We start from the raw sequence: 26,208 nt of genomic DNA, 5'->3' as shown, positions 1-26,208 counted from the left end.
TCCAAACTAATTGTATGAAAGCTCGTGAAACGTTATTAATAACAAGAATTGTCTTTTACATTTAATACCTACGATAGGATGATAAATATATCTACCGTAAACGAACCAGCGTTAATCTTCCGTGTCATTTCGATTCTAAATAATAAACCATTAGACAATAAGAACAATCCAAACAAGAATAATGAAACCAAACTGTAAAATACTTAGAATTAAAAACCACACAAACGTAAACATAACTTAGGGCCTAGCCAAGTGACAAGTCGGTGATAAAATACGCCATTCAAAAGTGAAAGAAATAATGTATGGAAATGATGTGACTTTTCGTTGCATCTGTCATCCGGATATATTACTAAGACTCCACTGTCCGTCTGTCCGTCTATCTGTCACCAGGCTGTATCTCATGAACCGTGACATGAAGCTAGACAGTTGAAATTTTCACAGATTATGTATTTCTGTTGCCGCTATAACAACAAATACTAAAAAGTACGGAACCCTCGGTGGGAGAGTCCGACTCGCACTTGTCCGATTTTTTTTTTCGGCGATGCACTTATTGTCGTCTTGGCTAAGTTCCCTGTGGCGAACATCGCGTCCATGTCTTTAAAATGTGCTTCGATCTGCTGAGTCATCTATTTATTGTAAACTTAATATCTGTCTTTGGATAAATAAAGACCTATTGCTTTGGTCATGTTAAAATTACGCACATAAACTGTCTTTTTTCAAAGTTTTCAGCGAAGAGGAAAATACAATAAATGCATTATCACAAAAAGCTCCGATACAAGAGAGAATTATATAATGAAGTGAGTAAAATTCGGAATTGTCACAATGTAAGTCGAGTACAAAATTCTGGAGGTCTGTCTTAACACTTTAAAAACTTTATTTCTTCTCTACTCAAAACTATGGAAGCCAAAATGTGACGACGTCACTATACACCGCCTACAAAATGCGTTTATTTAGATTTATTTTTACTTATGCATTTATTATAGACACGCGTCTACTGATACCGAGATAGCTTTTCTAGAAAATATTTAAAAGTGGTCCTATTTTCAATTTTAATATAAGAAAATATGCAGTGGTCCAAGATTTGTTGAAAATTAAGATTTACGTATACATGCGGGGTGAAAAACAACAAACAAGTTCGTGTTTTTCATCGCACACGCTGTGAATCTCTAATAAAATTTACATAAAATTCCGTTTTGAGAATTAAATAGAAGAGCTATCCCATTGTGTGTTTTATTTATTAAATCATTTTAATTTTTTTTTTAATATTCATTTATGATTGTGGTTCTGACCCTGCCTCGTTAAAGCGATATAACTATTTTACAGTTACCGATATACTATTGTTACATCCTTAGCCCTACATTACAACAAGCGACGAAACATCCTAGGCCGATAGGAACTGAACATTGACATAAACATCTAAAATCGTAAACTACACAAACAAATTGATAATGATCAAGAACGAATCAAAATAAGTGCTCAAAATAAGAATATTAAGGCCTAAAAACCTAGTTAAAAGTGAAACTTAAAGGCAACTATCTCCATCTCTGTCGATATTGCAAAAAAATAAAAGATCACCAGGATAATATTATATTGGTATTACCTGCCTCGACTCACCTTGTAGGCCTTAATATTCTGAATGCTCTATTAAGATCTGCTAATGAAACTAGTATAAGAGGTCCAAATAAGAGCAGAACTTCGTACGCAGAAATAATCTAAATTACTTAATCTAATTCTCACTTAGTTTAGTTATTATAAAACTTACTCCAGAGCACTGCGATTCAAACAGCCGATTTCAAACCATCATCTAACGAACGGCACCTCGCACTAAATTACCCGGATCATGGTAACTACGGTCCTAGTCAACATTTATGGGGCCTTTATCTAGTTGACAAAAGTGAAAACAGCTTAACAATCATCAACATCTCATTTTAAAACATCATTTATCAATTAAATCAGTCCAAATTGCATTATTAACAGTTTCAGTAAGATCTATGTGGGAAAAACTATCTGTAAGGCAAGACCGTCTACACGTAATCCTTTGTATTTGTATGCGTAGGTACGCAGCTTGCGTCACGATTGTTATACTCGTGTTTCGTGCTCTCGATTACTGCTCTAACGTACGTGTAAAAGTCTGCGTGGACGGTCTTCCCCCAAAACGGTCTTATCCATATTGACCTTGATTTAGTCTTTAAATTTGCGCGGTCTGTGGTTGATGTAGAGTGAACAGGCGAGGCGCCTCCGCAGTGGTGTCAGTTCTTGTGACTATGAGTTCTCCGGCTCGTCCCATTCCACGCTCGCCCACTGTGGCAGCTCCGTCTCGTACTCCCAGCCGGGTCCCTGTAGAAAAAAATCCATTGTAGAACAAGAAATAAATTAGAACGTCGATTTTTTGAATAAAACTGCCCGATTCGAACTTGACGTATGTTAAAGTTCGAATCGGGCCGAAAGACTTTTCGAAGTCTTCGTGTTTTCTTTTTCTCCTTCAAGTATGTGACTGTTTTTTCCAAATAATTTTTCGCGTAAATTTTTTGTCGCTATAAAGTAAGGTTAGATCAGACAGAAGTCAGAAGAGAATCCTACAAAACAGCAGGCTCGAAATGATAATGATAAGTTAAGTACCTTATACTTCCAAGCGTGCAGATTCATGACCAGATCCCTGGGCCTCGGGTCACGGTAGCGGACTCGGCACTCGACGCAGTGCGGGTCGGGAGAAAGCGCTTCCGTGGATTAGCTCCGAAACATGTCACATACTCGAAAAGAGCCCTAAGCAACAGGCAACAACAGCTGAAGATGATGAAAATGCTTAGATACACGTACCTTGTATTTCCATGCGTGCAGATACATGACCAGGTCCCTGGGCCTCGGGTCACGGTAGCGGACTCGGCACTCGTAGCAGTGCGGGTCGGCAGACAGCGTGTCCGTAGAACTGCTGGCTGAACTGACGGAACTCGTCGCGGTGGCCGCGCAGCCCGTCTGCGTTGCCACTGTCACTTTATCCGACTGGAGAAGAAGGGATAAGATTCGTTAAATAAAATAGGATAAGAAATTTTTATTTTCTATATTCATGACTAAAATTGCATTTGGATCTCATGATCAAAACAGTTAGTAGGTACAAAGAAGACTATGACACAATGGAATTTCAATGTTTCCACTGTCTCTCAAGGATTTTGTGAGCATACTTCCCATGGTGATTCCATATTAAATCATGTTCCATCATTGTATATACCCATGTTCTACAGACAATAAACGAATTATGAATTATGAATACTTAATGTAGTTTCATTACCAATTCTAAATACCAATGGAAACAATGCTATAGGTAAATAAATAGTTCTGTCGAGAGACTTCATTCTAGTTTCCACCAGACATGCAATGGTATTTCTCGAGAGCAAATGCCCGTGACTATAATTTAAGATCCGATCATCATGTGATGATGACAATAACAATGGGATTACGTGAAAAATATAACCATTCGATCAAAACGAAATTTTTTCCAAATTGCTCCAGACGTTTGAAGTAATTGGGGAAAAACTTAATTTTTATTCAACGTCGTAAAAAGTTAGTTTTTAAAGCTATTCACTAAACGTCCAGCTTTAATACCTGCGAGAAAATCATGAATTTAATCTAGCTTGAGCGGGTGAATTTAATTAAACGAGCCCTGCAAAATTCATTAAAACTAACAAGCCACTGTAACCTGATTTCAGTTTAGGGACCTTATATTAAAATCAACAAACCACAATTCGAAATAATTCGGGTGCCCTTTGGTTTGGCATTGTTTGCCTATACGGGCTTGTTAGGCAAAAGTTTCGTTACAAATTCTATATTTGATGTTGAATTTAAAGTTCTTTGGCAAATTCGGTACTACATAAAATACGATCGTGGAATAAAGGATGTTATACTGCATTAATTAGACTGTAGACGAAGTTAATGATTACTATGAAGTATTTGAACAAATTAAATTATTTGGGGCGCCACAAGCCTTCAGTAGGAAGTGCATATACTTGGAAAAATTTGACTAATGTCGCTGTGGCCCGGTGGCCGAGTGGTTCAGGCACCTGCCGCGATAGCAGAGGACGCTGGTTCGATTCCAGCCTGGGGCACTGGAGGCCTTGGTCACTTTTTCTTAGTATATGACATTTATTTCAGTTTGAAGTTAATGATTGCTGTAAATTTTGTTATAATGTGTGATTTGTTACTTAAATAACAATAATAATGAGATGAGAAATAAATAAAGAGAATAATAATAACAAATGAATCTTATACTTAATTTAATTCAGTTTACCATAACTAAAACGATACAGGCTTATATTATACAGCTCTGAAATGACTCCATTACAAAACATAACTATACATTTTCACCCCCTTTTTCATAAACGCGCTACAAGCCCCAATTAGCTAAATCGTTTGTCTTTATCTGTAATTTTGACTAGGTTATATATTTGTAAGAAAGGAATAAAACTTAATTTAACTAAATCAGGCCCGTAAAATTGTATGAATAACGGTATCAGGGTTAAACTGACCTTAATAGACTTGATTACTTAATTCACTTCAAAAACGAAATATTTTAGTAATTCTCTTTACTGAACAAGGGACATAAGTAGGTATTTGTAAAATACAAAATATTCCGCTTATTTAAGAGCTACGTTCTCCATGGTATAAGCCCGCTATTCACTGTAAATTCTGCGATCCCACGCGACTTCTTTGATGTGTTTATTTGACATTAAAATTCCTTCTAACGTTCTAAAGATTTCTTTGGTATTTTCCCTTCTTTACTTTAATCCTATTCACCACAAAATAAACTGCTTTTATAAATAACAAATAATAGAAAGTATGACGAAAAATTCACTTGATGAAAAAGTAAAAAAAATGTTTTTGAAAACCTTTTTATTGTGAGACGATTCCAATATTTACAAGTAGCTATCCAATGCAAAGCTTTTCGTACCTAAAAAGCACTGGAACATGATGCAGGGTATATACATTGACACGATTCATGTAATTTTACTGGATAAACAAAATGCGTGAATATATTTTAAATATTGGTGTTAAGGGATCCCTGAATCAGTAACATGACAGCGAGTAATATAGTTACTTATGACACAAGTGAAGAATAGCACCAGCTATCAATCACTCCATCAAGTCGCAGGATGAAGCGCACTTACTCTTTTTGTACACAATTTGTGTGGATCGTGAATCTAGAAGCATGGATGTGGATGGATGTGGGGTGTGCGAAGCGTGGCTTTATATGGATAAAGAAACACTTTCAGAGCAATGCTTTGTAAATACCTTGGCATCACTGGAGTCATCGTTCATAGCTGCCGAGGGCGTAGGCGAGGGCGCGAGGCTGCAGACAGCCGGTGACGCGTCCAAGGGCGCCTCTGCTGCACTCGAAGGGCTTGGGAGGGTCGCTGTAGAAGATTGGAGGTTTATGCATTTGACTTGGTAACAGGCCTCACGGGGAGTACGAGGGACAGCATGGTTGTTAGGTCAAATTATTTACCACCACATATTAAATTGTTGAATCTTTACATTATAACACTTTCTATTGAAGGTTGTGTCCTAGGTACGATAATCCACCATTATGACTGCTAATCAGTTTTGTTATAGGCGCTCCTAGAAATAGCTAACTTACGCGTCATGACGGTGGAAGGTGTCACTCCTGGCGCTGGGGACTCCAGTCTTGGAGACGACTCTCTGGAGGTTGGGCCAGTGTCGCAGTCATCTTCAACACCTGAATGAAGAAATAAAATTGAATTATACATGAATTATTCATGGCATAACCAAACAAGATATAAAGAAAAATCGGGCAAGTGCGAGTCGGACTCGCGCACGAAGGGTTCCGTACCATACAAAAAAAAACAACAAAAAAAAAGCAAAAAGAAACGGTCACCCATCCAAGTACTGACCACTCCCGACGTTGCTTAACTTTGGTCAAAAATCACGTTTGTTGTATGGGAGCCCCATTTAAATCTTTATTTTATTCTGTTTTTAGTATTTGTTGTTATAGCGGCAACAGAAATACATCATCTGTGAAAATTTCAACTGTCTAGCTATCACGGTTCGTGAGATACAGCCTGGTGACAGACGGACGGACGGACGGACGGACGGACGGACGGACGGACGGACGGACGGACGGACGGACAGCGAAGTCTTAGTAATAGGGTCCCGTTTTACCCTTTGGGTACGGAACCCTAAAAACACTTCCAACCAGATAGTCATGAATCCCCAAATCCACTATCTAGAAAAGTCTCAATAGTAAATCCCCTTGATAGGTAAGGAGGGACTGAAGAAGATTGCTTCGTTCATGTAGTGAAGGTCGAAGACAACAGAATACTTTTGATTTTTTTTTTGGTCGCATAGTTTTTGCTTCGATGAAAAGCTACTGATAACTGTCAAAATTCACTCTTATGCTTTTGGTGAAGTGATCAAAATCATTTTGATCATCTCATCCGCTAACCTACTTTTTTGCTCACTGTACGCTAATTTCGTGAAAATCTTCGAAAGTATACAAAAATTTTACAGCTAGATCTCATGAGCTTACCTTTATCATCACGCACTGGTTTCGAAAACAGCATGTCGTCATCAGCCGCATCAACCCCAAGCCAGTTCTCCGCGTTGTGGATGGCGATGAGGTCGCGAACCAGCTGCTCGTCTGTTTTACCACCGGTGTCACCCCCCTTGCCACGGAGAGGGCCGAAGACTGGGTGGTTGTAGAGGGGGTCGTTCACTACGGGGTAACCTGTTGGAGAAACGAACGTATTAGTAAGTCATAAAAGTTACCTTTGCAACAAAATACCTTTACACCAGATGGAGTTAATCAATGATCAATTTTCTTCAGGACTACCAAGAAAATTTATTGCATAAATGTTATGAGACAGTAAAAGAAGACGATCTGAAGTTGATATCTGCTTAAAATTTGTCGCTTTCTCTACGTGAGAAGCAGAATAGTTATATTTACTCAATTTTACTTGTTCATCGTTGAAAATCTAGAATGTTTCATTTGTCTGAGACGTCTCAGGAAAATATAGCTGGATATGGAATTAGAGTCCAAGATGTGGGTATTCAGTGATCTCAAAGGTCTGAAAAGCATAAAGGTCTCCTCTGATGTTGATTACGGATTAGATTCAATAGCAACGATTAATGATACCTAACTAGGGTGACTACTATAGTTATTGGCCACTATTACATAGTAATTGGCCTTTCCAAACAAATCAGAAAGAAAGAAGCCAATTGAAACCTTATTGTTAAGAGTGGCCACTTACTATAGCAATCACCCGAGCTTTAATCAAGCGATTCTTCTATTCGTTTTATATTCAAAAGAAGGTGGACTCACCTAGATATTGCAAGTGCACCCTGATCTGGTGCATCCGTCCAGTCTTCGGCTTGCACAGCACCACGCTGGTGTTGCTACGGGTGTTGTAGCCGAGCCGCTTGAACACCGTTGAACAGTCCTTGCCCTTTGCCGAAACCTTGCAGACGCCAATCTTGTAGCTCACTACTTCTATCGCCTCTAGACATTCTATCTCCTCCCTATTAAAGAAAAACTAATTTTAAAATTACCATCAAAGATCGTCTCATGCAAAACTTCAACATCTTCAACTTCAACTTAAATATTTATTCAGCAAATAGGCCACAAGGGCACTTTTACACGTCAACATTGAATTTACATACAAGCAAAAATAATAATAATAATAATACATCAACAATTATAAAATATAACTACCAAACCTTCGACATACTCTGTTTAAACGACTAAAATGAAATGGTCGAAGTTATGTTGGTTATGTGGATATTGGATGTAAAAACACAAGCCACAAATAAATACTGAATATTGACATCATCTAAATTCAAATACATCTGAATACTTCTTAGACAAAGTACAAAGTCACAATTAATTTCTTACATTATTTATTATTCTAATATAGATACATTGTTTATTATTGACTCTTGAATAAGTTCTTTTCCCATGTTTATAATCAAGGTTAAAAATATCGTACATTCTTTAATTTTAATCCATCACCCAAGCAATTAGTAATGCCATTCTGTTTTAAATTACACCCCATTTTTCTTAACACGAAACTGTCAAACTTTTCCATTGAAAAATAATTAACTACATAGTAGTTATTTATAATAAAATTGATTGGGACATTGATTGAGCAGAAGGGAATCTGCAATGCCGATGTTGATGAAATGGCTGATCGCCAAATTTTTAAATAAACAGTCTAAAAGATTAACGAGACGTTTCAATGTTAGAGTGATAAAAATGGAAAATGATTAAATTAGTTTATATTCAATCAGGAAGGGAAAGAAACGATATGGACTTGTAATGCCAGAAAAATGTTAGATGGGATAAGAGAAACACTTGTAGAGAATCCTCATATTATTTCTCTAGGCCCAAGAAAAATGCTATGTTTCTCTGACCACACATGACCTTGTATAGCGCTTACTGCGATACTTAGCGCCACTTGACCCAACCTTTAACCCGGTGTCAAATTGTACTGGTAACTATGGTAACTCCAGGTTTAACCCTGACCCCACAACGTTCCTACGCTGCCACTGCCGCTAAGCCGCCTGCTGTGTCCAAGTCTAAGCAGCGGCCGAAGAAAGGGGTGCAGAGCCTTCGTGAACCTGTTCACAAGGATCGGTCACAGCTGACTCTAAAAGAGTCGGGATGCGACAGAGATGGCTTCAAAAAGGTGGAGAGGAGAAAGAAGTCAGCTCGTCCGAATCAGTGCGGTACCGCACCGACTGGACCTAACCATTTGCTGTGTCCTGCAACACCGACGACGCTGCTGTATGTGTCCCGATTACACTACCTTACGAAGGTCGAGGAGATCGTGAAGTATCGACGAGCCAAGTCCGGATTCATCCTGAGGGTCGTGAAGTTGGAATCTCGACACAGTGTGAATTTTAATTCTTTTGTGCTGAGCGTTCCGACTGAACATCTAGCGACCTTCACCAAGGAGGAGTTTTGGCCGAAGGGTGTCAAGTTCCGGCGGTTCCGCGGCCGGCTCCCTGACACTGCGGGGTTGCGAACTGCATCGCAGCCATAATTGTGTTTTTAGTTTTAAGATATATTTTGTAATAATATGTATGCTAGTTGTAAGGTATTTATCTATGGGCCAATAGTTGCCTGAAAATAAATGTTTTCATTCATTCATTTCATTCATTCATTAACCGGTTAACCCCGGGTTAGTGAATGGTGCAAGTGGCCATTTAAATAAACAATTTGTTTTTAAAGTTCCGTACCTCAAAAGGAAAAAACAGAACCCTTATAGGATCACTCGTGCGTCTGTCTGTCTGTCCGACCATTCCCCCCCTTTATCTACGAAACTACTGGGTCTAAAATTTTGGAAAAAATAGTGCTTTACCTATAGATGACAGGAAAACCTATTAAAAATGTGCAGGCAAGCGTGAGTCGGACTTAATCACTTCGTTTTGGATCCGACTCGCACTTTACCGGTGTTTTAAATATAAGAATCCATTACATAAAGCATTGTTAAACTGATATGCTAATTGCTATCGCAAAGATCTTGAACGCGAATTAATAAGTGTTAAGACCAGCAAATCAATGTCAATTCACAACCAACACAGATAAAAAATACAAGAAGCTTAAGGTATAAATATTTATCCGACCAACGAATGTTGTCATAACTAATAATGTAAACAGCGCACTCACTCAGGGAACTCGCCGTCGACTCGGCAGACGTACTCCTTTTGCACCTGTCTGTTCCTTATCTGATGCTCCATTTGTCTCGCCTTCTTCGGACTCCGGCCGAATAAGAGCAATCCTGATTGGACAACAAAAGAGGTTCATTACCTATGACTTGGTATATGAAAGCGTTAATTTTGCAGAAATAGTCGTTATTATTTTATGATAACTAAGGTTTCTTCAAGATTATGAATGAATGCTACCTATTATTTTTATAACAAATACTTTAATACATAATATTAATCTAATGTCTGCTTTGATATAATGTCTCGAAGATGTAAATACAAGTTAGCTGGTTCACTTGACTGATTGTAATGATTACTTAAAAGTATTTTTAGCGTCGACAACTTCCACAAAAAAGCGTAAGTAGTGTTTCTGCTACTTAGAAATATATTTAAAAAAATGTCAATCATAATTATGTTATAAAACATAGGTAATACCCGTTTTTCACTTTTTGCAATCGCAAAAAGTCAAAAACACATAACATAATCATGTTTTCTAGTTGCATACGGACGTTTAAAGTGGACTAACTGAATATGTTTGTGTTACGATTTGATACTTATATTTTTAATGTAGACAGCTTGGCATTTAGCATTAATTCTGTGTTCTTGTTTTCCATATTTTTATTGCGAACTAACTAGACCACAAATGTCAACTACTATGACGGTAACAAAAAGCCGTTTTAAATTAAATTAAAATACGAGACTTTTCCCGATGACATACTAAAAATAGTAATCGTGTCTAAATAAGGACATTAATATTTAAATATTCATAGTTGTGCATCAAATAGTACTTAATCAATAAATGTCTTCTGGTAGGTATCACTCTGAGTATTTAGAGTAATTCTTTTGAGTTGATTGATGACGTTGCACTGTGCATAGTGCAAATTGTGTATATTTATATGCACAGAGATAATTGAGCTCTATAAATAAGGCAGTAAATAGTACTGTTTCAATATATATATATATATATATATATATATATATATATATATATATATATATATATATATATATATATATATATCAACTGACGGTCTAGCATGAGTTGCGTTCCTTTTTTTGATTACAAATTAAATTACACCGTTTCGGAACACTGGAAGTTTAATACTTGTTTAACGGGGTTCTTCATTCAATAAAAAAATACTGTCTTAATTGTTTTTAAATTATCATGTGTTACCTGATGTTAGCCTGTCCAGTCTATGTATGGTCCTCAGATTCTTCAAGTTATATTCCTTGGCCAGAATGAATACGACCGTATTGTGTCGGTATCGCCCGCACGGATGCACCTGTAGATGAAACTTCTCTGTTAGAAAACGTTATTATAAATAGAAAATACTTTGAAAGTCTGAAAATTTTATGAAGTCCATCTCCAGTGACTATGTTCATTATGAAAAGTAAATTATTATCACTTTGAGACATACTCTCTGTAGAAAGCGTGCAATGTAAAAAGAACGATACAATTGTTGAACGACACAATTTAAGGAAATATTTAATTCGGAATATTTTAAAAACATACATTAAAATTACTCGTAGACTTAAAACAAATAATATCATGCATTAAAATTGCAATAAAAATAAATTACCGTTTAAAATAAGAGTAATTATAGATAGTAGAAGAGTGAAAGAGTAAGACAACACAAATGATAGCATGCAAGATGAAACATAAGCCCAAGTTAATAGGATAATCGCGATTGCATAAGCGTTTGTGTATATAAGATGTTAAACACTGACAACCAGTGAAATGATCTGGACAATAAACATTTAATGATACAATAAATTACTACAGTAAAGTGTAAATACCTTCCACGATAGATTCACTTAAATACATAATTGACGACTGTTTAGAAAAAAACCGGGCAAGTGCGAGTCGGACTCGCGCACGAAGGGTACCATAATGCAAAAAAAAAACAAAAAAAAAGCAAAAAAAAAAAACGGTCACCCATCCAAATACTGACCACTCCCGACGTTGCTTAACTTTGGTCAAAAATCACGTTTGTTGTATGGGAGCCCCATTTAAATCTTTATTTTATTCTGTTTTTAGTATTTGTTGTTATAGCGGCAACAGAAATACATCATCTGTGAAAATTTCAACTGTCTAGCTATCACTGTTCGTGAGATACAGCCTGGTGACAGACGGACGGACGGACGGACGGACGGACAGCGAAGTCTTAGTAATAGGGTCCCGTTTTACCCTTTGGGTACGGAACCCTAAAAAACAACCGCAAATGCGACTAGATAACGTATCCTTCATATTCCACATTACTTAAATAACTTTTGTTACTTCTCCATTGCCCTGCCTATCGGAAGGCTTATCGTAAATAACAGCCTTTGTACGAGTCCACTTTAAAGATTTTTATTTGACACTTCTATATAATACCCAAAGAGAGTTAACTAATAAGTTATGGGGTTAACACAATCTAGAATTTTCACATCTTCAGTTCTAGACAAGTACACTTTAGTACGCCAATTGCTATAATGCAATAATAAACTAAAAAAATGCTATCGTGGAAGGCAATGAATACAATTCTGTAGATTCATCGTAATACGAAGACAAACAAGGGACTCGAGCTAACCACTTACGGGTGGTTTTGAACAATTCTCATACGTGTGTGAGGGTTTTGCCGGCTCGAACTTCGGTGATTCATATCTCGGGACAGACTCTGAAAGACTTGGTAACTCGACGTTGATCCCTAGGGTAAAGATTTTCTCAAAGGGAGAATGCTTTAAATTGAACATTAGTAGGTTCTGTTACTGTAGTCAGTAACAGTAGAACCTCGATTAATACTCCGCAATTATCTGAACGCTGATTAGTTTATCCGAACTATTCTCAAGTATTTTATTAGCAATAAGGTTTTTTAAATAAATTATTCTTATTCTTATATTTTAACGTGAATTTGTACATCAAATTTTAACATATTGTACTGTTTTTTATGTAAAAAGGTATTTTTTTGTTTAATCTCGTCCAAGAAAACCCACACTTCGATTATTCAAACTTCTGATTAGTCTGAACCAGTCTCGGTCCCAATTAATTCGGATAATCAAGACTTGAAATACATTCAAAAGCATATTTGTCTACCAAGTATATTAATAATTTTGTATACTAAAGCTGACTAAACCTGCAATATCAGGTTATATCGTTAGCAAAATTACTAGCAGAATATACCGTCTAAGTTATTGCTAGATTCATTATTAAGTTACTCCTTAAGCCGCGACTACGAAGTGTTTACCTTCAGCTCGACGTGATAAACATTACTTTAATTAACTCATAAAACCAGAATAGCCCAGATTTATAAATCTCAACAACATTCCAAGTGTACTTAGCAAAATTAATAACAGAAATGAGTTTACATTTTGTACCACGTTTACAAACTAGTCTAAAGTAATAACAACGCCGCAAAGCTCAGCTTCGGTACAAAAGTTTTAGCTCTCAAATATACGCTTAAGTAAAAAAATACGGGACTTTTTAATTGGACGAGTTTAATTAGAATTCTAATTAAGTTTTCTACATAAAAAATGGAATTTGAATGTCGGTCTAAAACCTTTGACTTTACAAGGAATTTATTCAGAATTTCCAATTTACTTGGAGGTAAAATATTTTAAATTTATTTCTTTTAATGGACGCCCAAATTTATACTTTTTATTTACATAGTTAAATCACAAAGTTACTTTTAACGAATTCATGTTTATGACTGTGTAAGTAAACAAAAGCTTTCTATAAAAAAAATTCTCTTGAGTTTTTTTAATACTTAAAGCTAAGTAATTTAAACGTTTTGAAAAATTTTGATATTCCTACTATCTATGATAAATGAAAAGTATAAGAAAATATTTAAGTAAATAATTTTAATACACATCAAAAAACCTAACAGTATACGAGGCGCGTATTCAGATCAAAAGGTATACTTTCAAACTTATAACACCCTCTCAGCGTCATGACTCCCGTCTTTTCAGAGTCTGTCCTACCCTTAGACGATATAACCAAATGGAGACGCCTTGTCTGTAATGTTCGGTACAAAACAGTCTTCCGATTTTTGCGGGGGAGGGGCACGTCAAATGTATAACGTAAAAATAGCCATGTCAGATAAACGTCAGTCCATACAATATGTATGACCAATATGACCATTGGCCACCTATTTTCGACAGAGGGGAACGCCTGTTAATGGCTACTCCGTTTGTTTATATCCACTCACAACTTGTGGAGTACCACAAGGTCGCACGCTCGGACTCACCGGCAGCGAGCAAGGCTTGTCTAACACGAGAAGCTCGTCGTCAGCATGTATGATGCGCAAAGGACAGGCGAGCACTGGAGTCTCGTGCCTGGCCCACCACAACAATTATTACGGACAGTTCGCATGATGTTGCAATTTCATGATTGTTATGAACATTGAATGCAGTGCCTTGGTTAAAAATTTTAACGAGTCATCATTGTAGTCTTTTGTTGACTTATTAAGCATAGAACGCACATTTTAATGTTATTTGTAGTTGCAATTACAAGGTTTATCATTAAGTTTATTTTACAAACAAAACATAATTACCTACTTAAATAATGTTTGCTCTAGGCGCAAAATCTTAGAGCCACCTCACACTAGCGTCTTTTGAGCGTCGGCGTCTAGTCGGCGCTATGGAAAATGCGTCACTGCGTAGTTGCGCCAACATTGCGTCGAGCAGCAGCCATAGAGTTGACTGGACGCCGACGCTCGGAAGACGCTAGTGTGTGGTGACTTATAATGCCACAATTTTATGAAAATCAATACTAGTTTTTAAACCAAAAGGTATAGTAAAGAATTAGACGAGCTATTCAATGTTCACATTTTCTTTGATTCCATCACTTTTAAAATCAAATCGTATATTGATGCACGTAATTAATTTACAATACATCAAAGTAAACAATGAAATCTTCAAAAACGGTGACCGTAAAAGCCAAATATGAGTAATATTCACTGACTTGTAGGTCTGTTTGTATATTACAACACCATAAACGAAAATATAGTGTACGTCGATACATTGACGTGGTAGTGTCTATTCTAAGTGTTGGACTGTGAAGTGTGCATTAGAGGAAGTGCGTGTTTTCCAAGCACAAGGCGTTAATAACTAGTGTGGTTAATTGTACAGAGTAAAAACAAAACATTATGATCCATTTGTGAGAATCTCTCTCAGAGATCTTCAATAGTTATGCGAGTACATTAAACTTGTGAGCCACTTTAAACTCCAAAATATTTTTTAAGTTTTTCGTTCTTAATTATGACGATAGTGGATGACCGCATCTCCATACAAACGTAGTCCTCATTTTAATAAAAAATATTTTTACACTATTTATTGTATAATATCTGGGAGACCGAAATAATATTTGCTCGGAAAACATATAAAAACTCAGAAATGCGCGTTTTCCCAGAGATAAGACCTAGCTAGATCGATTTTTCGCCCCTGAAAACCCCCATACAGCAAATTTCATTGAAATCGTTAGAGCCGTTTCCGAGATCCCCGAAATATATATACAAATAAATAAATAAATATATAAGAATTGCTCGTTTAAAGGTATTAAAGGTACAAGATAAACACGGATAGTAAGGTCAATACGGGTAAGTGTGGTAGACCTTCACATTGCCTATTTACACATTGATTAGTGTTTATAGCGCGTTCATACATTTGATACTTTCTACTTTAGTTTAGTGGCAAATGTATGAACGGGAAATACACACTAATCAATGTGTAAACAGGCCCCAATGTAACGACTAGTCACACTTACTCCGCACACACACTTATTCATGAATCTTTAGGTACATTTTCTTCGTGTTTCATACCTATATTTGAGACGAAACAAACATGTTGCATTATATTTAACATACACATCCTACATGTCCTGACAGGACAATTAATTATGAATTTTAGGGTAAAAGTGAAGGGTATTAGGAAGGTTTAAAGACCGTAGTAAGCTCCTAAGTTCATAAGCTTATTAGAAATAGGTATTTATATAAGGTAAAACCTCTGCTTAAATACATTTACTGGGGTTGGCCAAGGTTTAGTTAACTTCTTGAGGATCTGTGTACTCAATTGTATTAAATTTAAAATTATATTTAGTACTTTTAAAGAATTAAAAAGTAATTTGCGGTTTTTGAACGCACCATAATGGGCTAATGTAATTATAATATGTGTGTATCCTTTATCGGATTATGCAGTGCCTTTTATACCAGATTGATACTTAAGTCGATGGCAAGCAAGCATATTTTGGCAAATTAATATCAACACATTTTATCGATCTGTTTAAGAAAATGAATTTCGGATAAATTCATAGTCCGGAACAGTACCTCGGATTGAAATGCTTATATAAGTACTTAATATAAACTCTACACCAAGATACATTTCCTCCTAAATACGACAGTGTTAGATAAAAAAAAATATATATTATAAAATAGCTTTCAGCAATACTCTTAGTTTTCATTTGGTCGCATATCAAAAACACCCTAACATTTAAATCCGTATTTCCTTACTCCACCTACACTGTAAAAACAACCCTATCCATCGGACCAAAGGTTCAAATCCACGCACGTATCATTAGCCCGCGAAATTACGGCTAACATCTGCGCTCGTTTAGGTAAAATATCTTTTAGACGAAACGTCTTTTACGTGAAATTCCTTCTTCAAATATTTGATGGAAACCTTCCAATATTGAGAACGCCATTGGCTACGTACAGTCGCCATCATATCGGAGCGGCCAAGGTGTTCACAATATCTGAACACGCGCTCTAACGCCCTGACAATAGAGGCGTGTTCCGATATTTGTGAGCACCTTGGCCGCTCCGATATATCTGATGGCGACTGTACTTCTAGTAATAGGAATAGCCCAGTAGGGTTGCTCAAAGGAATCCTTGACTGCATGTCAAAGAGCTTGTACAGGATATTGAAGTTTTCTAAAGTGCATCATGCGAAAACGAATGCATGGCTCTGGAACGAAATAATAAGAAAATGATATCAAAAAGGATAGTATTTGATTTGATTTGGCAGGGCTTCTTGATAAGTAATATTTGCATTTAAGTATAGAAACCATATGAAACGAGGTATAAGATTTATTATAAACTCTTTACCAATCACGGAAACGAGAGGTGTAAAGGTGTATACTGTATAACTTAAAAGATCTATGAGAATGAAGTACTAATATTTAATAATTTATAAAACAGAAAACAAATTTAATGAAAATTAGACATGTTTTCATATTTTTTTTCTATCAAGCCAACTTTTAAGGGGTCGGGTCGACGGGTCATTAGGAGTCTGCCCTTACAATAGCCTAGTTTCAGTGTGAATTTCACGGCAAAGCCCCTGATTTGAATTGTAATAATTCAATACAAAAAGTAAATTTTTCGTTAGCCCCCTCTTAAATTGTGACGTTTTAAGGGTAAAGGTATATCTAATGGCGGTTGGCGCTTTCGCTATTATTAACGACGCTCCAATACTAATGCGGTGCTACGAGTGAGTACGCGACGTAAGCGCCGACCGCCACAGGACCTTTACCCGTAGAACGTCACAATTGGTTTTCAAACAAGTTTAATTTTGTCCTAAACCAAGGTAAAGCGGTACAAACCTCAGCATTTGGGTAGAAACGAGGCCCGAACTATTGTTGACTCGCACTGGTGGTCTTGCGGCTGATGATGATGATGATAAATACAAAAAGTAGATTTGCCATTAGCCCCCTCTTAAATTGTTTTTCAAACAAGTTCGATTTTGTTCAAAACCAAGGTAAAGCGGTACGAACCTCAGCATTTAGGTAGAACCGCGGTATTTAAATACCCCGAATTATTGTCAAGTTGACCGGCCCCGGTATTTCACGGGGAAGCGGATTTCTCCGGTGGCTTATAACATTTCGCGGTGAAATTTTATACAGTTTATACTCCGCAGAGAAAAAAGCCTTGGCACTTGTCATTTAAACGCTGAAAAACCTTTCCTTGACCTTTTAAAATATTAAAAATTATTGAAAATAGCCTTCGCAATTATATTTCTTTACAAAAATGTATACAGACGGTTTTACGCTAACTGTAACACCGCCGAGCAATCAAATGTAGACCACATAGGGGAGGTAGGGGACCATTGGGCAGTCGGGAGGCTCGGGTAACCCCTTGTAAATCAGGACATTACAAGGGGGTGCCCGAGCCCAATGGCCCCCTACCTCCCTATGCACTTTTTCCTTAGGTATGTGGGTAAGTGATACTAAGGTGGCAACTTATCTGAATTAATACGTAACGTACGTAGGTACGCTCACGACGTAATTACTTATATTTGTAATATGACTTATAAAATTAGAACATGTTGCTTCTCTATCTTATCTTATCGTTTTCGGGGGCCCTTGCGGATACACTTCGACCCATAGGGATCTTTTGTGCAATTACCCCCTAGGAAAGGTCCGTCAACTAAAGAGCTTTTATCTCCATGTGCCGGATGATGGAGCTCATGGGTAGCGTTTTAAAGTCTTTTGGTTCCAGATATCCTGCTCCAAAGTTCTTCATTCTTTGTCTGGCGAGGGCTTGCTTCCCTAACCCTAACACCTCGCATTAACCTAATCATCACACAATAGCTAACAAATACGAAAACGAGACGCTCCAAATCTAAAATATCCCTGTATTTTAATTGCCTTTTACTTCGTGATTGGAATAAAACAATTAAAATTGTATTCAGGAAACATTTACACTCAAGCAAAACAATCTCTCCTAATAATCACATTTTAATTAGCCTCAAAAATCCAATTCAAACGAGAAATTAATATTCAAAACAACAAATCTTAAAAAGAAAAGTTATTTTTTCATTCAAGATACGATTTCGTCGGAAAAAGTTTCCTGAACGACAAAGTTACCTGGTACAAGGAAAACAAATACGCTCTACTCATTGCGTGATTTCTTCCATAAGTCCAAAACTTCCCCCGTGCAATATTTCCTCCATTTCCCCTAATCGGAGGTAAAAGCGTCGAGCGCTAAGCCGAAAATGCCAAATTCGTAGATTAAATCATGTAGACAGCGCATTGTGAAGCATGTAATATAATAGGGAGTATTACTGCAATGTTCTGCCGCCAGAGTGCAGCACTAGTGCACATAGTAAACCATAGAGTAACTTACCTACATACTAGGCCTTAAACAGTTTGTCGACAAGTTTACACTATGACATTGATGCATCAAGGCGGTTTGTTTACAGGTGGCCTGCCGCGAAACGTGAAAATCGAAATTTCGTTATCTGCGTCTCTATCGATCGAATAGGCAAGAGTGATAGAGGCAGAAACCGAACTTTCGATTTTCGTGTTTCGCGGTAGGCCCTGTGATTGTGCTAGTGACGCCCTCTACGCAGTAATATTCCTTATTAAAGCAGATATAAGCTAGTAGATACATTCATTCTTTTAAAATTATGGCTTCAGCCCAGTGGGGCTATTTCGCCAGTGTCAAGGTCGTAGTAGCAGGGTAAAACGATTGAAATTGTACGGTTAGTACAAGACAGTGTACGGTGATTTAGCTCTTGTAAAGCGATAGCGGGCTTTACAAGAAACACGTGGACAACCGGCCGTAGACTCCAAAATGATGGTTAAACGTGCTTCAAGATAAATTCTCCATTCACTGCACACTACCACATTAGTTTACTGTATAATAGGCTATCGATATTACACTTTAAACAATATTAATGAAAGCTAGTAGATAGAACTTGATATGCAGATAGAGGCGTCATTTTTCACAAAATGGAATAGCGATAATACCATACAGTTGCGTCCTACGTCATTGTATGCAAGTTATTTCCACTCCGTTATTAATAAGCTATGGACAAACCCCCTTGTTTATAAAACTTTATAGCAAACCTTTCTTAAATTTTGTATCTTTCTAACAAAATACAATGTCAAAATGACAGGTAAGAAACAATGATTATCAAGGACTTGCCAGACTTGACAAGCATTTATGAATAACGTCGTGATTCGTCTAAAATTCGACATTTTATTGCGTTTCGCCATCTCCCAAAATCAGTTATAATCTTACGACCACTTAAGTAATTTTAATATGCATCATACACTTATAACATGAGCGATCTAGTATGCAAGTAAGTTCAATGGTAAACCTCTACCTTCCAACAAGTCTTAAATGCCATATTTCCAAGCCACTCAAAAGCACAATATGTATGCATTTTCTACCTTATACCTTTGACTTTAGGTTTAAATTTCTATACTAGTGCTTTTGGCCGTGTGAAAATAACTCAGACTTTGCTCAGGGAGTGTTAAGGCCGATTCACGTAAAACTGGATGTGCGAACTTTTGACACAGTTTCGTTATGGGAGGTTTGTATTTATTAATGTCGGCGGCAGATCGTAAAATCGGGCACATCGAGATATTCCTAGGGATATCGTGAAACGCCGCCATATGAAGCCGATGGTCCTGGGTTCGAATCCCGGTAACGGCATTGGTTTGTGTGATGAGCACAGATATTTGTTCCTGAGTCATGGATGTTTTCTATGTATTTAAGCATTTGTATATTAGGTTTATAATTATATCGTTGTTTGTTATACCCACAACACAAGGTTTCTTGAGCTTACCGTGGGACTTAGTCAATTTGTGAAATAATGTCCCTATAATATTAATAATAAGAATTTAGTAATTTCAATAATAGTAACACCTAAACCAAGATATTCTAGTTAGTTTTGAACCGTAGTTGGGAGATTTTGGACAATTATTAGGTAGTTTTACGGAACTTCATATTAATACCTACTAACTTAAATTTAACTTAGGTACTATATATTGTATCATGTCAGAACGTACGAACTTGTATTTATATGTAAATTAGTACCTGAGATATCAAATTTATAATATATGAATTCTGAGGTTGAAGCGATATATCACTCAAGTGTATAATTAAGTCAAATTAATGTATGAGTCGACGAGGTCCCGATGTAATTAATGTATTAGGTATGGTTCGCGTCACTTAGAACACATTAATTATAACATAATATATATTTGGCCGTAAAAGGTAAAATATGGATTTTAATATTGTTCCTGTGCTGTGGAGTCCAAAATCTGGAAAGATAAGTTTATAAAACAAAGAAATTAGAGCGCGTAGAAGTTTTTGTATGTAGGTAGGTAATTACCTAAATGAAAATATTTTGTAAAGGACGTGTAAGTAAGAAAAATATTCCTATAAATTCTTTGTCAACGTATTTTTGGGCCAACCTGTATAATAAATAGAATAAGGCGTTACTTTGCGGAAATCCATATTAATTAATACCAAAATATACCAACCTGTATAGCTAGAGTTGTGCCGTTCTCGAGAACCTTCTCCATTTAGTATGGGACATATTCTCGAGCGGGAAAGTTTCTCATACAAAACGGAGAACGTTCTCGATGGCAGTACAACTCTATGTGTAACGAACATTTTAGCAATTTGGTGCAACCGACTCTAAGCTTAAATAATGGTTAAAAGGCGATAAATGAGAAAAAAACCTTACCTTTTTGTCACTAGTTTTGATACCAACACCAATATACTAAACAACAACTTTACCAATACAGGAGCTATATTATACAAACCTGATTAAAGCATGCGACATATACTAAGTTTGAATTATCTGAGATGATTTTTTCGGGCTCGAGCCCTAATCTGTTAAACAAAGGCCTTTGTTTCTTTTAATAGCGGTCTTTGGCACGTGCCAAAGCAACCATGTCTTTTAAAAAGCAACTATCGTGATAGTATTAAGGTTCAAATTCATGTAACAGCTCATTCAGAGAACAATCAAAGTGGTAAGTATTTTCTTTGGAGATAACAAAACGTGTTATCTCCGAATGGGCTGTTTCATGAATTTGAACCATATAAGTTAATAGAATTTCTTTTTAAACGGGCTTCCCGTTCCTTATGTCGGGGCTATTAGCAGTAAGCAGTGTAACCACTGGATAAACGAAACAAAATACCTTTTGTTTAACAGATTAGGGCCCGAGCCCGAAAAAATCATCTGAGATAATTCATACCATACATACGGGCGGTGCCAGCGCCGGAAAGTGTAGCTAGCAATGCAAGCGAAACGAAACGTCTCCAAACGCAGGTGCGACTGCGTTTGAGAACAAGCATGGCCGACAGTACGGCTGTGGGAATAATGAACGTTTAAAAACACCTAATTTTTTAGTTAATGAACTTTGATAGTGGCATAAAATCGTGTCACCAATACTTGACTTTATCTCGTAAAATATATTTAAACGATCTTGTTAGCGCCACTTGCTCCATTCAATAACCCGAGGTTAACCGGTTAAACCTGGAGTTACCATGGTTACCAGTACAATTTGACACTGGATTGACGGTTTAACCGGTTAGTGAGATGGTGCAACTGGCCCTTAGAGGCGTGTCAATAAATTTTTGGAACATTGGCTGATTTATGTTGGTGAACTCGATTGTACCATCATTTATACAGGTTGATTTTGTTATAACTGACCAGGAACTCTAAGAGTTGAATATCTAGGTCATACTGACCCACTATTATATGAGGCCAATAATGAAAACGAGACAAAAAATCTGCTGTTTCTTAATAATAATTGTCCTGTGATTCGTTACAATGTCAACAACTGATTTGTTTTCACGTTTTCGGAGTTAGCTTCATAGAAAAAAAGTTGTTAAGTATGACTTATTTAATCACAATGTAAAGTATGATCGGACCCCTGTTTCACCACGCTGACAATTTTGTAGTCTGACATTGACAATTCGCTGTACATTGCTGGGTGCGTAGCCAACCTGCAATCGTTAACGCTCCGTAGCTAACAAAACGCAACTGTCACTGTCGCACTAGTGTGGAAGAGTGATAGAGACAGATGACTATGATACGCTACGCAGCGTTAACGATTGGCACGTTGGTTACGCGCCCTGGTCCAACATGTAAACATTGTAGAGTTCGACCAAGAAAAGTCTGCAGCGATTTTGATAGTCCACGCAGTGCAAGTGTTATTTATACGTCATAATTTCACAGAAGTTTGACGTTTAAAACAATACTGGCACTGCGTGGGCTATCAAAATCGCTGCAGACTTTTCTTGGTCTAACTCTACCGTCGTTTTCGTTACTTACCGACCCAGAAATGTATAGGAAATTGTCATTTTCAAGTGTCCATTGTCAAGTGTCAATTATCAAGTTTGTGAAATAGGCGCCAAGCATAACAAAATCACTTTGTATAATCGCCGCCTAATCTAGGGCTGCCACATCACAACCTGCATAACGACTTTACCAGGGTTGCCACAACATTCATTACTCCCACGCCATAATCCGGCGCAGCATAACATGGCCGTCTCAATTGCCACTTACGGGGATAGAGGCCGGTTTGTTGACGACCACGATATCCTCGTCGATATGTACGAGGGTGATCGGTTGGCTGGTCACCGGTACTTCGTGCCTGTAATGTGAGACAGGTCAGGCGGGGTTAGAGAACGAAACGCTGAGCGCGAACGCAAGTTCTGAGCGTTGACAACCCTATGAGGCTGTACGGCTACCATGAGTTGACATTTGACGTTTACGCTGGTGACTGCGTGAACTCGATCGCAGGCTATCTCGCTTGCACTGATGAATTGGTGCGATCGAGAAGGACTGCGATCAAGTTCACGCAGTCGCTAGCGTATACATCAAATGCCAACTCATGGTAGCCGTATGTTGATCATTTAATTATTATTATTGATGCTAATGTTTTTTTTGTGTTTGATTTGTTATGTTATTAATTGATTATAGGAATTACAAAAAAATATTTAAGGCTTTAACTTTACACACGAGAATGAAATATGTATTATAAAAATATACGAAACATAAATTATTATTGAATCAATGTTTTATTATTTTTGAGGATCTTAAAAAAAAACAGTTAAAATATGTTGATTTAGTCTACTATATTCATTGTATTTTATGACTATAATCACATCTATATTATTATTCAGAACGCGGAATAAGTAATAGAAGATGGGTAATCATTTAATCATCATAAAATCCACTTCCTACTTTATCAATCCTGTTTAATTACTCTATGAAAGTACAGTAATATTTCAAATTACAACTGTAATTGAAAACTTAGTTATGTTTTAATTAATAAGTCTCATAATAGATCCATTATAAATTCTGCGCGCAATCAATGAAAAACTTTATTCTTTCTTAACCGACTTCAAAAAAAGGATCGCTATTCGTCATTTTTTAATATAACCCTTTAAACTCTCACGTTTTGTACAGGATAAGACAGTACGGCTACCATGAGTTGACATTTGACGTTTACGCTAGACTGCATGAACTCGATCGCAGTCTTATCTCGCTCGCACTGATGTTATGGCGCGATCGAGAAAGACTGCGATCAAGTTCACGCAGTCGTTAGCGTATATATCAAATCTCAACTCATGGTAGCCGTACAGAAACGTCAGATAAGGTCAAAATAATGAAATTATATCGCGTTAGATCCGTTCTAATCACGAAAAATGTTTTTTTTTTCGTTCAAAACTTGCGCTCGATAAAGGATGTTAATGATATCGTACAGACGATAAGACATACAGATAGGATAGGTGATAGGACAAGGAGCTCAAGTCGTTTGTCGTTCTCTTGACATTTTCGTAAAAATAGGACGAGAGCGAGATGACAACAAATGAACATGCGTGGGTACAATGTGTCGTGACGATATTTTGAGAATTCTAAAAGGTCCTTATTATTTAACCGGTAGAGTCTGTTCGAAAAGAGAAAAGTCTTCTCTTTCCGACTCAAACAGACTCTATTGAAGTGGTTGGGCCGATTTTTTTTTTCGATTTTTTTTTCGTAAGATTTCGATAAAATTTAGTGGATAGAGAGCTTCCACCGAGTAACTAAAGAGAAAGTTCGTAATTTAACGAATAATTACATAATTTTTTTCGGTCCAAGTTTTGATTTCGTATTTATCCCGCCCAGAATGAGAAGCACTTCTAACCAGACAAATTTTATCCAAAACAAAAATTTTGACAACAAACTCAATATCAGCCAAAATATTGAAAACAGCTAAAGTCTAAAAATATCATACTATTTTCATATTTTAAATAATATTTAGGATTTGGTTCATCCTGTTAAGGTTTTTTCCGAATAGGTACGGTGTAAACTAACAGAATAAACAGATAGACAATAATAGGAAAAAAGTGATTTTTTGTTTAATGTCTTAACTGACTAATAGTTTTATTTGGCCCTGCCCTAACAGGTAAATTGCGATATGATAGTATAATGGTTGATAAGTGCAAAATTGACTGAGTTTTGTTTGAAAGCAATATTCTCAACATATCGTCTTGACAGCAATATACAGGCCGATTGCAGATTCGGTTTTAGATAATTTGACCTTATATGTGTTACAATCGAGATGCCATTATTATTGAAGTATATACCTATATGAGAGTAAATGAAACAAATTTTGCAATACAAAAGTTAACAACATTAATTAACTGAAAACAACAGTTTCTTTAAATGAATACCATTAAAAGAAAAAAAAAGACTTTGTACAATTTTTTTAGAATCACATTATAGAAAAGGAGAATGTCAAATAATAGCAATTTCGATGGCAATTATAAACACATAAGGCCACTGTGCACTCGCATGCTCATTCGGTGCTCGGATTTATATACTTATCTATTTCTAGTATACAGTTCTTTACATAAGCTCCCGTTTCGTTTGAAGCTTATTTTTTAGAAGTTAAGGATTTATGTTGCAAAATCAGAATAATAAGTACATATTCATAATCAGAACTTCTTATTTTATAAGATCATAGAATCACTTAATAGTCAACGTTTCAAAATATGGGATTAAAATTACCTCATGTACAAAAAAACATAAACACGTGAGATTTTGATCCCACGGTAATACTTTAAATGTCCTTAAATTACTTAAATACTTACTAAAAACACGAAATTAATTTCGACCCCACATTTTCAAACATTGATCATGAAGTTAAGACATCTTAAACACTGACATTTTGTTATACAAAGGACTTTCACAGACATATATAAAAGTAACAAAAATCACAACTTCAAATATTTTTTAAACTCATGCGTCATAAATCCCTAACCGGTTATCCACGCCATCGTAATATACACAAGTCAGAACATAGAATACGTTGCTCAGAAAAAGATTAGTCTAAACAAGTACTGAATTGTGTTTGAAATGTACATGTAGGTATATCGTGTGAAGCCCGTGCATATATGTGCAAACTAACTGCAACTTTGCACATATGTTGTGCAAACTACTGCACTTTTGCACATATATTGCGCATAGAAGGCTTTTAGCTAAATAGCGGCATATAGGTTGACAAGGGACAGTATTTAAGACAGAAAAATGGCATGGACAGAAAAACCTCTACAAGGGAATAGCAATTTTTACAAAATTCGGGGCTAAATATTTTTCTAAGGGTCGAGGCCATTACAAGATTAAAGGACATTTTACCAACACCTTTGGAACTGTCAAAGCATTTACTCTACAGACATTTCTTTTGTTAAAGTTATCTTTATAAAGCCAGGGATATATTAGGGGACAAAATGTCCC

General features: G+C 36.5%; 1 protein-coding gene across 4 annotated transcripts in view; it reads right to left on the bottom strand.

The window, feature by feature from the left end:
- Positions 1–2,128: 2,128 nt before the first annotated feature.
- Positions 2,129–26,208, bottom strand: part of LOC134790924 (pseudouridylate synthase RPUSD2-like) — a 636,573-nt gene continuing 612,493 nt past the window's right edge. The window contains exons 5-13 of one of the 4 annotated variants that reach the window (XM_063761934.1): positions 13,938–14,025; positions 10,889–10,997; positions 9,677–9,788; positions 7,331–7,527; positions 6,539–6,736; positions 5,630–5,728; positions 5,284–5,405; positions 2,818–3,000; positions 2,129–2,337 (exon numbers count right to left, since the gene is read on the bottom strand). In XM_063761934.1, the coding sequence (XP_063618004.1) occupies positions 2,263–2,337; positions 2,818–3,000; positions 5,284–5,405; positions 5,630–5,728; positions 6,539–6,736; positions 7,331–7,527; positions 9,677–9,788; positions 10,889–10,997; positions 13,938–14,025 (1,183 nt within the window). In that variant the 3' untranslated portion in view covers positions 2,129–2,262. Of the gene's footprint in view, positions 2,338–2,817; positions 3,001–5,283; positions 5,406–5,629; positions 5,729–6,538; positions 6,737–7,330; positions 7,528–9,676; positions 9,789–10,888; positions 10,998–13,937; positions 14,026–22,992; positions 23,081–26,208 lie in introns of all 4 variants that reach the window. The other 3 variants (XM_063761933.1, XM_063761936.1, XM_063761935.1) reach the window with 3 other exon arrangements.

This window comes from Cydia splendana, chromosome 5, assembly GCF_910591565.1.
Source record: "Cydia splendana chromosome 5, ilCydSple1.2, whole genome shotgun sequence".
Taxonomy (NCBI): domain Eukaryota; kingdom Metazoa; phylum Arthropoda; class Insecta; order Lepidoptera; family Tortricidae; genus Cydia; species Cydia splendana.
Note: the sequence above shows the minus strand (reverse complement) of the source record. Positions and strands in the feature narration are given on the sequence as shown.